This window comes from Euleptes europaea, chromosome 1 (genome assembly GCF_029931775.1).
Source record: "Euleptes europaea isolate rEulEur1 chromosome 1, rEulEur1.hap1, whole genome shotgun sequence".
In the NCBI taxonomy this organism is placed as follows: domain Eukaryota; kingdom Metazoa; phylum Chordata; class Lepidosauria; order Squamata; family Sphaerodactylidae; genus Euleptes; species Euleptes europaea.
The window spans coordinates 136,877,700-136,891,554 of NC_079312.1; the positions used below are offsets into that span (position 1 = coordinate 136,877,700).

The 13,855-nt window shown below is 41.9% G+C and overlaps 1 protein-coding gene across 2 annotated transcripts in view; it reads right to left on the reverse strand.

Moving 5' to 3' along the window:
* Nucleotides 1-7,002: 7,002 nt before the first annotated feature.
* The window catches only part of TTYH2 (tweety family member 2), an 85,775-nt gene continuing 78,922 nt past the window's right edge, over nt 7,003-13,855 (reverse strand). Inside the window, exons 13-14 of one of the 2 annotated variants that reach the window (XM_056855515.1) lie at nt 13,522-13,600; nt 7,003-7,434 (exon numbers count right to left, since the gene is read on the reverse strand). In XM_056855515.1, the coding sequence (XP_056711493.1) occupies nt 7,354-7,434; nt 13,522-13,600 (160 nt within the window). In that variant the 3' untranslated portion in view covers nt 7,003-7,353. The remainder of the gene's footprint in view (nt 7,435-13,521; nt 13,601-13,855) is intronic. The other variant, XM_056855523.1, reaches the window with a different exon arrangement.

Genomic DNA, 13,855 nt, shown 5'->3' on the forward strand with positions numbered 1-13,855 from the left:
TCAGTAGGGACACAAAGCAGCTTACAATAATTCCCCTCTCCTCAATTTTATCCTCACAACAATCCTGTAAAGTAGGTTAGGCTGAAAGCTTGGGCCTGGACCAGGACCACCCATGGCAGAGTGGAGATTCTAATCTGACACTCTAACCACTCCACCATTCTTGCTCATTCCTAACTCTAATACTCTTTAGAATGTCGCACAACTAATGTAACATCCTCTTTTTATAGACAGGAGTTCTTTAAACTAGTTCTCTAGTTCTCTAAACTAGGAGTTCTCTCATCCACCCACAGAATTTACAGTTTTGGGTAGAACTGTATGCACCAGGTCTGTAGCAAGTCAATTGCAGCTTTGCCAAGTACCCCAAGGTCAGTTAGAAATTCACATTGCTGGTCTTTTTCTTTTTTAAAAAAATCTTTGTAAAAGGCGAGAGATTTGATTGAAGAGAGCAGCTTTTGGCAGCAGGCTTCACAAGGGAACAGATCTCAGTTGTAACCCAGCTGTTTCCCACAAGCACATGACATGTGTTTGAAACAGAAAACAGACAGAAAAGACTGCTCTTTTTTGTATTCTCTTAATGAGTTACCAGGGTACCAAATGATCCAAAAGCCATGTGCTGCCAACAGTCATAGAAACACCCCTATTCACTATCAAAACAGCTATCATCTACCAGTGGCCCATTTTCAGACTGCTGCAAGCACCATGGAATAATGGAACAGAATGCATAATAAAGTATCAGTATGAAAATGTGCTGTTGCTGGAAGCCATTCAGAAAAAATAGGGTGAGTCATTGTCAGAAAAATGGGACGGAACAGCTTTCCATATTCACAAAGAGGTTCAGATAAGGAAAAAACGGTTTCAAAACTCACAGGGCCCTTGAACAGCCACTTTTAAGATTTTATTTTGGTTTGATTTTACAGGTATAACATTAATTTCAGCCATAAAATAGCAAGAGAGATGGAATGTCAGATGCTTCAGCACAAATGCTACCCATTATCAAATCGTTATCCAAAGAGTGCAGGGCCCTTACATTTGTTATAGAATTACTAAAGATCATGTATTGCTGCTTCTGATGAGTTTCTGAGCATATAATTTTATTTCTAGTAGCTTCCAAAGTAAACTATAGTATAGTATAGATAGCTTGCCCCTCTCCTGAAACACCATTCCTAAAGAAAAACTGATCTATTTATAAGTCTTATATCTCATTTTTCTTCATCAGTACAAAACAGCCAACAACATAAAATTGTAAATGCTCTGCCACCTATCAGCTACGATCATTATAATGCAATACATACTGTACAGGGGGTGGTGGTGGAATCATATAGCACAACAAATGATAAATTGCAGGATGCGATCGTTCAGGGAAGCCATTTCTATTTTGGGGACAGTCACAAAGAGCAGCATATTGCTGCTGGAAGGTAACTGGATCTCATGCAGTAGGGATAAGCTGGATAAAATTTTGGGAAGTTGCAAGCACAGGCTTGTGACTTATTTAAGGTGACTTACATAGGTATGGGCCATTTCTGAGACAGACTTTTAATTTAAAAAACACCTCATTTATACCTCGCCTTTCTCCCCAATGGGGATCTAAAGTGGCTTACATAGTTCTCCCCTCCTCCATTTTATTCACACAACAACCCTGTGAGGTAGTTAGGCTGAGCATGTGTGATTAACCCAAGGTCGCCCACTTAAACTTGGGTCTCCCAGATCCTAGACTGACACTCTGACCACTACACCACACAACATATTTAGGGACAGCTATGTCCAAAACAGTCTTGAAGACTGAGTTATAACTTGCCTCCTGGTTCCACTACCTCTTTCCACAAGCGGCAGTTAGCTAACATTTTAAAAATAATTTGGTTTCAGCAGCACTTTGAAATGTGAAACACTAGTCAGTTTTCTAAAACCCATGAGTAGTAGAAGATTTAGATTTAATGCTCTTTAAACCTCTTGTGATTAACATTTGTAATGCTTCAGCATGCTCTACTGTGAGCTAAAAGCCAATGAAAATTCAGATGAATTACTGGGGATGAATGATTTATGTAGGCTAAATCCTTGCATTGAGTGCAAGGATAGCATTTGCCATAAGGTGGCGCTACTCACTAAGGCACATACCTTGCAACGTGTTCAAGTGTCTGCCTTAACTTTTTCCAGCTGCTGGGAAGAGAGCAGCTAGGCACGGGGATTGTCACAATTATTCAACAAGCCTCTTTAAACAATGTTTTGAATGTTCATGCTCTAACATACACAAACTTTCCTGCGCATACGCATTAAAATGAACAGCGCATCAGATAGGACAAGGCAAGAAGAGACTTTTAGTACGCTTGTTTTGTTTAAAATAATTTTTCATACACACAGCCTCTCTTCCTACAGTCTCAAGTTATACCATCCAGCATAAGCTTTATCATGTGATTCTGCTGATTGACTAGGGGAAAGTTTACACAGAAAGACACAACGGATGTTCTAGAGATCTTGTGTGTGAGTGTGTGTATGTTTTCCCACTCATATGTTCTCTTAGCTAATAATAGGTTTACTATCAAAGGTCATTTATGCCTTTGGATACTGCAGAATATACCAGGCAGTCTCTAGAACCCCAAGCAAAAGCTCAGAAGCAGCTGCACATTTTGGCAATCAGTTTCAATTTAGTTTTATTGTATAACCACAGATCATTGATCATGGCAATGGATTTGAATGAGAAATATACTCAACACTCTTTTCAAACATACTGTATTCCACTGAATGTACACTGAGGTTAGGAAAAAAGTATGAACAATTTTTTCAGGAAGATATCTTTAAGTAAAACTGACCATCGATACAGGTGTGTTTACTCCATGGCAACTCACAATACCACAGAGTTAGGCACATATGGCTGCATTACAGAGCTTTCCTTCTTGACTGTACAGAGTGATGGTATCCAATTTCCCGCCATCTGCTGAAAAGTCTCGCTCCAGAAGAGCAAGACACCTTACTTAGAGAAAGGAAATCATTGGCTCTAGCTTATAAGGTAGCAATGCACATCCAAAGCTATCCATCAAGAGCAAAAATTTGTCATGGGCTATTGATTTGTGTGGTGCTCCCTGTTACCAGAACATACCCTATGATCTGTGCCTAGCTCAATAACGTTTATATACCTTCTGGAAGATATCTCAGGGGAACATGGGAAAAGATCCATCATGTACATTGTGGCAGCTATGCATTTTAAAGGTTCTCAGTAGACAACAGAAATCTAGGTGTCATGCAGTAATGGTGGTGTAATACCTCCCACTGCCCAACCCCATCAAGATACAATGTTTTGCGCCAGCTACAGCCTCTGCAAAGGCAGCCTACCACAGTAGTCCAGCCTCAGTATTCTGAAAGCATAAATGACAGTTACCAAATCTGCTTCTGATAAAAAGGGAGTCACAGCTCTTCACACATTATGGGCTACAGGCTGGGTCTTTACCCTGTGTCAGACATAACTCAGTCACACGTCAGTTGTGGTTTCTTCTCAATTCCCATGCAGGTGGTGCAGAATTAGGATCAGCAACATGCTGCACATAGAGAAGGGGTGTCAGTCTTCCTGCCTGTACCATTTTCCCAACCTTAAACAATCCCAGGGGTGCAACCTGGGGAAACTTGCAAGTTCCCTAGGATATACTACCCCTGCCCAGGACTGTTTCAAGCGGGGAAAGTGGCACAGAGAAGAAGTCTGAAGCCCCTTCTTCACATGCACTGTGGCCCTTACCCTAATCAGGCATGACACAGAGAGAGACAGAGAGAGAGAAACTGAGGAAAATCTGAAACTCGTGTCTCTGACACAGGGTAGGGACCCCAGACTCAACTTTTGCACTCTGTAATATGCAAAAAAGCCAAGGATGTGGTAGGCTTAAGAGGATCACTGAATACTGCTGCAGACTGGAATTCCAGGTTTGGGGACATCCCTAGAGAATCAAAACCAAAAAGGAGCTTGAATTTCTGGGAAAAGACTGAAACCTGACAACAGTGCTAAAGCAGGTAGCTAAATTTTGTTCAATAGCGATTAAAGTCCACTTTGCAAGGTTGAGTATAGGTAATAGTTCCAAATCCTAAAGTGTTACAATGATTGTTTTATTTTAGACAGGAACTGCTTTATTTCTGATAAACTTAAATGTCTACTGGTTTTATCTGAAATCTATATATCATTGTTTTATTGGCATATACCGCGTTAATAAATCTGATACTGACAACAGTGAAGATACCAGTGTATGATGATCATAATTACTTCGTGTTTGTGCTTATTCAGCTTCAAACGAATCCAATACCCAAAACTAAACAGGTGCTCACTAAGCTGGAGACCACTTTACAGCATAGTTCTAAAGCTACTCTGGGTTATAACTCTGTGACTCATTCTCCTTTTCAGACAAAGAAGCTCTTTTAGCATCTCAGGATTCAAAAGGACTTAGCAGTTTGTATGACAGAAGCTGTATTTACCGTCTGCTGCATGATTCAGTCTGAACAGATTACCAGGTCCTTTGATAATAGGCATGTATACTTCCCTATGACCTTGTGTAGAGTGCTGCTTAAAGACCATGTAAATTTAAAAACTTGAGTGTGTATTTAAGCCAAAGGTACCCAAATTACTCAGGGCTTTCAACTACTGAGACTGTCATACCTTAGAGACATATGTAATAATAGTTTAAGAACCATATGTTTAGAATAATAAAAATCTAGATACTGAAAGGACACTTTTTAGTACAAGTCTTTATTTGTTTGCTTCCCAGCCAGTACATACAAATCAGGCATAGCCCTGAAAGGAGCCTGAGATGAGGTTAGTTCACATGCGGTTTTTAAAAAACAGTTTTAAACGGTGCTGTTACAATGACAAGGTTAAAAGCATAAAATCAGGGTTTCCCCTCCACATGCCTGAAGTTGTAGTCAGTCACATATAAGATGGATGTACAAATTATGTCACCAATCATGATATGTACAAGTTATCCTTGATAAAAGACACAGTGAGTCATTGCTGTCAAGTAATTAAAACCTCCATGTAGCATCATGTGCATAGGAGGGCAACTTTGTTGTACCTCTGCAGCATTTAGCACTGTTACCTCTACACATAAGTTGGTGTAAGTGATTCTGGAGGATGTGAGGTTCAGAGCTACAGTAACTGACACCATCTGAAAAGTCTCAGTCGCAGTGTTCAGGTTTGGGAGTATTTCGTGGCTCTTTTTGCTTGGACAGGTAGGACCCATCCCCTTGGCTAACCGTGAAAGAGTTTATAATATTGCTTTCAAACATCTTCAAAATATGTTTAATGATTTATTGGACAAACTCACCACAGCCTAAACAAATATAACCTCACTGACTTAAAAAAAAATTAAACTGTTTTAGGCAGAAATTAGACCAGTAAAAGGACAGCACCAGAGCACCTGTGGGTGGAAGAACCTCCCACCTCATCTATTTGCACACATTTGGATTCCCTGGAAGTCTCTTTCCCCTCCCAGCAATCCAGCCTTGCTTCCTGGGGAAACACCCCCTTCTCAGACTAAGAAATGCAGGAAGTCAAAGGAGATCGCCTCGACATAATAGCCACAAAAAAGTGAGAATCAGGTTCTGTTTGTATTGACAGATGGAACCATGTGAACAACCCCTGCAGTGAGGAAGAGCAGTCATAGTTTAGTGAGGTTTCCTTGATAAGTGTTGATAGCTGGAATTACTTCCAAGAACCAATAAAGACATAAGCTGCTGTCATCTCAGGAGAAAGAAGACAGTCATTACTTAAGTGAAACTGGGCTAACAGCATTGTTTGTCAATACAATCATTACTGCAGCATTCTGCAGCACACACTAATTCAGGCCCAGTTTTCCCACGCTACTTAGCCCCCCCCCCAACAGAATGAGAGTAAAGAATGTCTGTTGAAGGTTTCTCACACACAAGGCAGTGGAGATTTGCATCAGCTGGGGAGCTAATTTTACTTTGTTGCTTAGGGAAATGGTGCTAAAAAAAGGAAAAAAATGATTTGCAAAATATTCTTACATGTATAAAATTATGAGTAATATTTCAATAAAAAAATCTTTTAAAAAGTCAAGGTTATGTTTGCATTCTTTGGACAACTGATATAAATACTGGAAGGAAAATAACACACACATTTAAAAACATGACAAATTAGAAACACACAAAAGAAAAAAGATCAGTTTGTTCCAATTAATACCTGAGGCCACCACAGCAATGACTGGTGAATTTCACGTCAATTCCAAGAACAAAGGAAACTGGTGAAGAAGGAAAATACTGTGCAGATCTTGTACCATACCTTCCAAAGAAGAGCTGCTATGGAGAAAGGATGATGATGCTCAAGTGGTACAGTGCCAAGCCAGCAGAAGGCTTTGAGCAGAGACCTCTCCAGAAAAACGATAACACAAAATCCATTCTAGTGATTGGTATTGCACTGACACAGCAGCAAGGAGCATTTTCTTTTGTGACAAGTTCCCATTTCCCTCTTGGCCACTGAACACCGCATGTCAGTATTCCGTTTACTTGTACAGTGTACTGGGTGTGACGGACAGGAGGCTGTCCTGCCCTTGAAAGGAAAAACAGCCACTCACAGTAGCCCACAGGAGGGCTATTCCAGCAGCCAATCACGTTTCAGAAGAGGTTTTTTTTTTTGAATGCTGGAGGGAAGCACAGAAGGGGCTAGTGGAGTTCTGCCTCAGGTGGAGATGAGTCACAGCTCAAGTCTGGCTCAAGAAAAATAGCGGACAGCATGAGTGGACGCTTTGCCTGGTTGTGTGGCAAAGTGGCTGAACTTTATTTCTAGGATAGAATAAAGTACCCCATTTATTAGGCCTGTCTCTGGTGATGAGCAGACGATGTACTGGTCTTGTTATTAGCTCTAATAAAAAAGGAAACCCCAAACACACTGAAAACTAAGGACAACCCAGCCCCAAAAGTCAGTGCAAAGGAAAAAAAAAACAGGAATTAATAGCCTTTGCACAAACTTGAGGCAGTACCAAAATCTCTTCATCCCTGCCCCCACCCCACCCCAGAGGTTGGGGAATACAATGCACTGGTGGCAGGAAAGGAGCAGGAGATACGTTCAGGAGAAGACTTCAGAGCAGTCAGCTAAGAGGTTGGAGGTATGGGGTACCATCCAATGTGTGCAAGAGAGGAAGACTAAGAATTATGAACAAAAGCTGCCAGTTTGAACACACAGGATACCCCTCTAAGAAGATTATGCAGAATCCCAGTGGTTGTCTTCTTTGGCTGATGCCTTCTCCAAATGTCCTTCTCTGCCACTTCCCTATGGAGGCATTCCTGTTCCCTGCAGTCCACGCACCTTGAGTTTTTGTCAGGTTCCACTATAGAAACATTGTTTGAGGGTTTTTCTCTACAAGAGAATTTCTAGGCTGGAAATTCGTTGCTGTACTGTCGCCTGTGATCATCATTAATCGATAGATAGGTGGCTCGCATACTTGGAGAATACTGAGGAGAGAAGAAAGACAGGAAGAGAAAAGTTATACCACACAGTTTCATCTGCTAACGTAGGAGCTGGCTGACAGACTGAGGTTGATTACTACTATTGCAATATGTTTATGTGAAGTCTCATAAGAGTAGCATTAAAACTATAAAAATTTGTCCTGATTTGTTCTGTAAGCTTAGGTGAAACTTGTTCAAATTACATGTTGCTGGAAACAACAGAAGCACAAATATCCTGATGGTCAGTGAGGTGGGAATGAGATGGTAACACAAACACATCCAGATAAAGTAAACTGAGGGTTATGCCTTGTGTTGTTTTGGAAAGATAATGAGTCCAGTTGAGGGAAGAAACCCAGCAGAATCAAGTATCCAAAAAATTTTCTCATGCAAAAGCTGGGGAAAGGAGGAGACAAGGAAGATACTATGTTACAAAAGATTCAACAGTTCAGCACACCAATTCTTGGGTTTGTTAGGTGAATGCCTGCTGCCGAAATATTTTTACCCACTAAACAGGGTTTTGAAGGATCCCCAACTCACTCAAGTAACAAAACCTTCCTGCAGTTTTCTATCACATCAATTTATTCCACCCAAACAAAAATGTTAAAGTGGCTCTAAAAACATTTAAGAATATGGATGCAAACTGCTATGATTCCTTGTTGAGGCCCCCACATCTAATAGGCAAGGCAAAGATTTTGAACAAGTTCCCCTCCACAAAGATTATCTCCAGTGTTGTTTACAAAAACAAGCATCCCTCAAAGTGCTTCAGTGAAAAGGGTGGAATGAGACTCCCTATTTATATGATAAAGTTTTTGTGTGTGTGTAAAGTGCCGTCAAGTCGCAGCTGACTTTTGGCGACCCCTTTTGGGGGTTTCATGGCAAGAGACTAACAGAGGCGGTTTGCCAGTGCCTTCCTCTGCACTGCACAGCAACCCTGGACTTCCTTGGTGGTCTCCCATCCAAATACTAACCAGGGCTGACCCTGCTTAGCTTCTGAGATCTGACGAGATCAGGCTAGCCTGGGCCACCCAGGTCAGGGCATGATAAAGTTTGTGTGTGTGTGTGTGTGTGTGTGTGTTAAGTGCCGTCAAGTTGCTTCCGACTCATGGCGACCCTATGAATGAAAGTCCTCCAAAATGTCCTATCTTTGACAGCTTTGATAAAGTTTAGGAAACACTAATTAGTCAATTGGCATAAAAGCCACCTGGCTCATTACTTTTTAGCACATAGTCTACTCCACATGCTAAAAATGTAACATTTGCATTTAATGCATGAATCTGCTTTATACTGCCTTATACGATTGGTCTACCAAGGTAATTATTGTGTACTCCGACTGGCAGGATCTCAGCCCTGTAATGGTCTGTATAGTTCTTCTAGAGCTACATTAATACTACATTAATAGAGCTACATTAATACCAATAGGCTACATGTAAGTTTCCCTGAACAACATAAAGAGTGGCTTCTCAGAGCCATTTCAAGTCAGGCAAACAGGTGATGAAGGGGAAGGGTTAAGCTGTTTCTTCACATACACCATGGTCTTGATCTGAATCAGCACCCACATGCCTGAGAATCCAACTTTCATTCAGGAATTCCCAGCAGACATCCCCATGGCAGGATACTGGGATGGACCCAGAAACAGTGTATCGTAGAGCAAAGGCCCTGAGAGGATACTTAGAAAGTCATTAATTCCTTACCAGCCTTGCTTCACATGGTTATTATGACGATAAAACAGGAGTCTGCCTTGAGTTCTTTAGAGGATGGTCAGAGTAATAAAAACTGCAATAATACTGGGAGCACAGCACTAAGGAATAGCAGCTGTGTTTTGTCCATCTGCAAAGACACTAAGGAGGAGTGTGCATATGTACAGGGTGGTGAAGCGGGAGAAAGTCTCCTGCACACCACAGTGTTAAGGGGAAAAATACACCATATTTTTCTGGAACTCAAAAAAGTTCGAAAGCCTTTCCCTGAGGGATTTAAATCCTATTTAAATTGCACTGTTTTATGTATGTGGAGGGAGGGGCTGGAAATTAATCTGGCAGCGTTTAGCTTCAAATTCATCCTTGAGCTTCCCAACAACTGCAACAGCAAGATTAAAACCTTCAAAACTGGCCCAGTTCCAGCACCTAAACAAGTGATTTAAAAATAGTTCTAGCAAAAGATGGGCAGGATCGTCACTCGGGCTTTAAAAAAATGAAACTGTGCCAGCCTGTATTCAAATTTCAACTCATCCTGTTTCAAGCAGCCTTATGCATAGCCTAGGCTTTGAATCCTCATTGCACGGGAATCCATGGTTACAGTTTTGCTGACCTACATCCTGGAGCTTCTATTTCCATAAAGCCACAATACCACCAAAATCTTAAAGAGTTTTTATCATCAAAGACACAGCTGTAAGGGAAGGCTATTCCTTCTCTTATACACAGATACGTACCTCTAATTAAAGCATCTCACTATGGAACATCACTCAGGTACACACAAAAGATCAATGCACATTAAACTGGCATTTCCACAGTATCACACAGCAAGCTCAAACTGGAATTCCCACAGTGTTTCACACACAAACCCTAAATTGGTCTGTGCTGTGGACAAGATGTCATTTCCTCCAAGGGAATTGATCTCTGTAGTCAGATCGCATGTAGTTCTGGGAGAATTCCAGGACCCATCTGAACATTGGTATCTCTACATTGGCTACACCTAGTTCAGTGTGGGATGAGATGCTAACGTGGAAGGAACAGTAATTTTCAGTGCCTTCCATTTCCTGCTCCTCTATAGCTCCATGCAGGGCTGGTTCCAGATTTTGGGATGCCCTCAGTAGAGTGTGCCCGGGAGAGCTCCGGACAGGGAGTGCCTGAGCCCTGCCTGCTGCCTTATCTCATGCTCCCACCATCCTTTCCAGCCACCTACTCACAAGCCCCTCCCCCACCAGCTGCCTGCGTGTCCTTCCCAGCTGCCCACTCACCTGCAAGCCGCCCCCATGGCCTGTGTTCCCAGCAGCAAACCCCTCCATACTCTTGACTGTGCTGGACAGCCTATGCAGACAGGAGCTTGGGTGGCAAGAAGGTCTGCAGGGGGTGGCTTGGTGAAGAGCGTACAGGTAGGTGGCTTTAGCGGACCCTGCTGGAAGTCCTGGCCCCCAGCAGCTGCCACACCTTGGGGCACACTGACACGACCCTGTCCCTATCTTTTCCAAAACAGAACATGGCCAACTAGACCACCGGAGAGGTCTTCAAACTGCCTCTGCATTGGCAGGTCACTCATCTCTCAGGCTGGGATGAACAGTGCGGGGTCTTTTTCAGACAAGGAGCTTATGCTAAGGACAAGGAGGGGTGAAGGCACTTGGTCTCTTTCTGTTTCTCCTGCAACCGAGTCACATTTGAAGCTGACCTTAGGCTAGTAACGATTAGAGATAGGAATATATTTTCTTCAAATACTGACCTGAGTCCAAAGAAGAAATTCCCCAGTTGTTTTCCTGCCTTTTTATTCAACATATTGTTGATTAACAGGGATTTTTCTGGGGCTTCCCCCCCCCCCAATTTGTGGTGTCATTGTGTGTGTGTGTCATCCCCATGGATGGTACCTCTGTTGTAGGTCAGACCTGAATGCTAAATGCATACGTTTCAAAAATATGGTTTGCAATACTACAGTAAGGTTCTGGGTATGTGGAAAATAAGCTCAAAAGTTAATTCCTGGATATGTTTCTTAGCCAAATAGTGGGCACATGGTTTTGTTGGCATTAAGCACTGCTAATGAATAATATTTTACTATTTGGGAAGCAGTTTAACTGGGAATTTTAAATTAAGGGCGTTATTTTTTTTGTTACAGACTAATAAGTATCCAGTTAAAAAATATTGTTACAGAACAGCAGAAAAATAAAGCAAAACAGTAACTGCTCAGTGGCTATCAATCTCTTTTGTCTGCCTTCTGATTGCTGCTTCCTGACCTTTGTTTCCCCTGCTTTCAGTTTCAAACTGAACTCTTTAAACAAGTAGTAGCATGGGTCTACCATCTATACCATGGATTGGCTCTTAAAGGTCCTGCTGGTAGAAGGGGACCTCCCCCCCCCGCCCTTTCCTCTTCCACCAGAAGCCCTTGTGACTCCTGAAAAGGTACCACCGGAGGTCAGGGACCCTTGTGGACCAAAAGAAACAAAGGTTGAAGGGCTGCAGAGAGGAAGGGAATTGGACAAGATTTCCCCTGACAAACGAGGAGGGAAGAACAATCTGTAGGATTCGGCCCAGCGAGGCGGGAAAGCCCCACCAGTAAACTGTACTGAAACAAGGAGCATTGAGGTTTCACTGTATCAGGTTATACTAGTTGATTATGGAAACACAGTATTTGAAGGGAAGGTAGATTTTTCCATGATGCTTCTCCAGCACAGGCGAGTGACAAAGACTGCAAACCATTTCACCTAAAGACCAATTAAGAGTTTTCAATGTTTTTCTACCTTGTCCTGGACGCTAGGGGTAACTACCTACCCCAGGTGCACTTTTCTTGCAAAAAGTCAAAAGTCAGTGGACGTATCACTTTGCTTTTATAAGACGTCATCACTGTTGCATGATATACCCAAAGGAAAAGGACTTACCATTTATTGTTCCCTTTACCTCAGGCAAAAAAAATGGATTTTCTCACTGTGATAACTTGGCCCATGTTAAGTACTGGGGTACAAAATTACCCCAGGTCAGTTACAAGTCACTTAGCTAAATTGGTTTGTTCTGGTTTCAACAGAACTGTTAGTTTGTAACTTTACGAAAGAAACACAATTGTCATAATATAAGACATAATTGTGCATGTGTGTTTTATATTTGCAAGATATGGAGTGAGATACAGTAGGTAACCAGTTGTCTCCAAAGAAACAAACTCTCCCCCCCCCTGCATCTAATAACAACACTTAAAATATACACAGTATATTACATGGGAAAACTACAATCAGCCTGAAGTTCTGGGTGTCCCCTGGTTTTGCTTTTTCTTCAGTTCTATCCAGTGTTGTATCCAGCACGGTAAAATCCTCTGTCTCGTCAAATCCACTAGCCCCAACATATACATCAAGGGAATACAAGTAAAAGTCTAACATTTTGAAGGGCCCTCATTCTAGAACTGTTACGGTTGCTGACAGGGAGAGGAAATTCACAGCACAGGGAACTGAAAATCGTGGAAAGTCTTTAGGAGGGAGCAAAAAACAAAAAACAAAAAAACCCCCAAAAACAAAACAAATAAAAACCCTGCCCCAAACCAAGAAAATAAACAACAATAAAAAATCCAACAACAAATAACCAACTTACTCTTGAAGGGCAACATAGCTCCAAAAGAATTGATGCAAAAACAAAGCAAATGTTAGCAGGCAAGACATGTCTCAAAGAAATATTACGCCAAACTGAATAAAGTACTTTTCCTTATAGTGAAACCAAGTTTAAAGAAAAATGGGAAAGATTTATCAAAACAAAAAAATAAGCAATGATATATAATTTTATGGATGATTACAACATGCAGTTCTTTTCTCCAGGATCAAGACAACTAAGGGAATGTTAGTGTGCAGAGGAAAAATTTTTTAAAATATGGCACTGTGTAAACAAGGTTATAAGAGTTAAGATAAAGAGTAGACATCAATGGGAAAACCCACCGATGTGATGAGTTTGCAGGACAGCCTCCATTGAACAGTCTGCAGGTATGACAGTCAGCTGAGAACCAAATGCCATAAATCATGCTCTCTCATTGCCCCACTGCTGCCCACAGCTAGCCTGCAAGGAAGCAACCTCAATGGATTGCACCCAATGCTGTCTACAGATGTTGCAGCTAAACATCTGTGGGAACAAGGATTGCCAGCCTCCAAAAAGGCAGGACTTCCTGCAGCAGTTTTTCATCTTCCCACAGATACAAAATTCCGGCTCAGGACTGTCATTTTCGGAGAGGTTTGTTCAGCAATTTTTTAATATAAAAAAGTTGCTCTTTTCCTCATCTCTAACATCAGAAACAAAACTATTTTAAGCTTCTGACAAAGCAGGCTTTATTGTCCCAGTTTAAAATACGTGTGTGGTTAGTAAAAGCAGAGGGAAATAAAAGAGTGTGTTATAAAAATGATTTGGCCTCTGACGCCCACCGTACCGTGGGGGGAGGCGATCCTCTTCCAATCAGTGGGACGTTTTCATAGCGTGGGTTCCCACCAAAGAGCACAGCTTGGTTCCTGCAGGTAGAGAGGAGCAAGGTCAGGATGACAGTCTATTGAATGACCTCAGTTGTGAGCCTCTGGCTAGGAAATATTCCCCTGAAGTTCCCACAGAAGTAGCCGTCCTAAATGGGGAGAGGGGTGAGGAAGGAAGGAAAGGGAAAGCGGAGAGACTAACTCAATGAGCTGGCTGCTGGGGGCTAATGACAGTCTCCCCATTTCCTCTACATTGATGAGAGAGAAAACACGCACATACCTTTAGCCTGTGGTCTC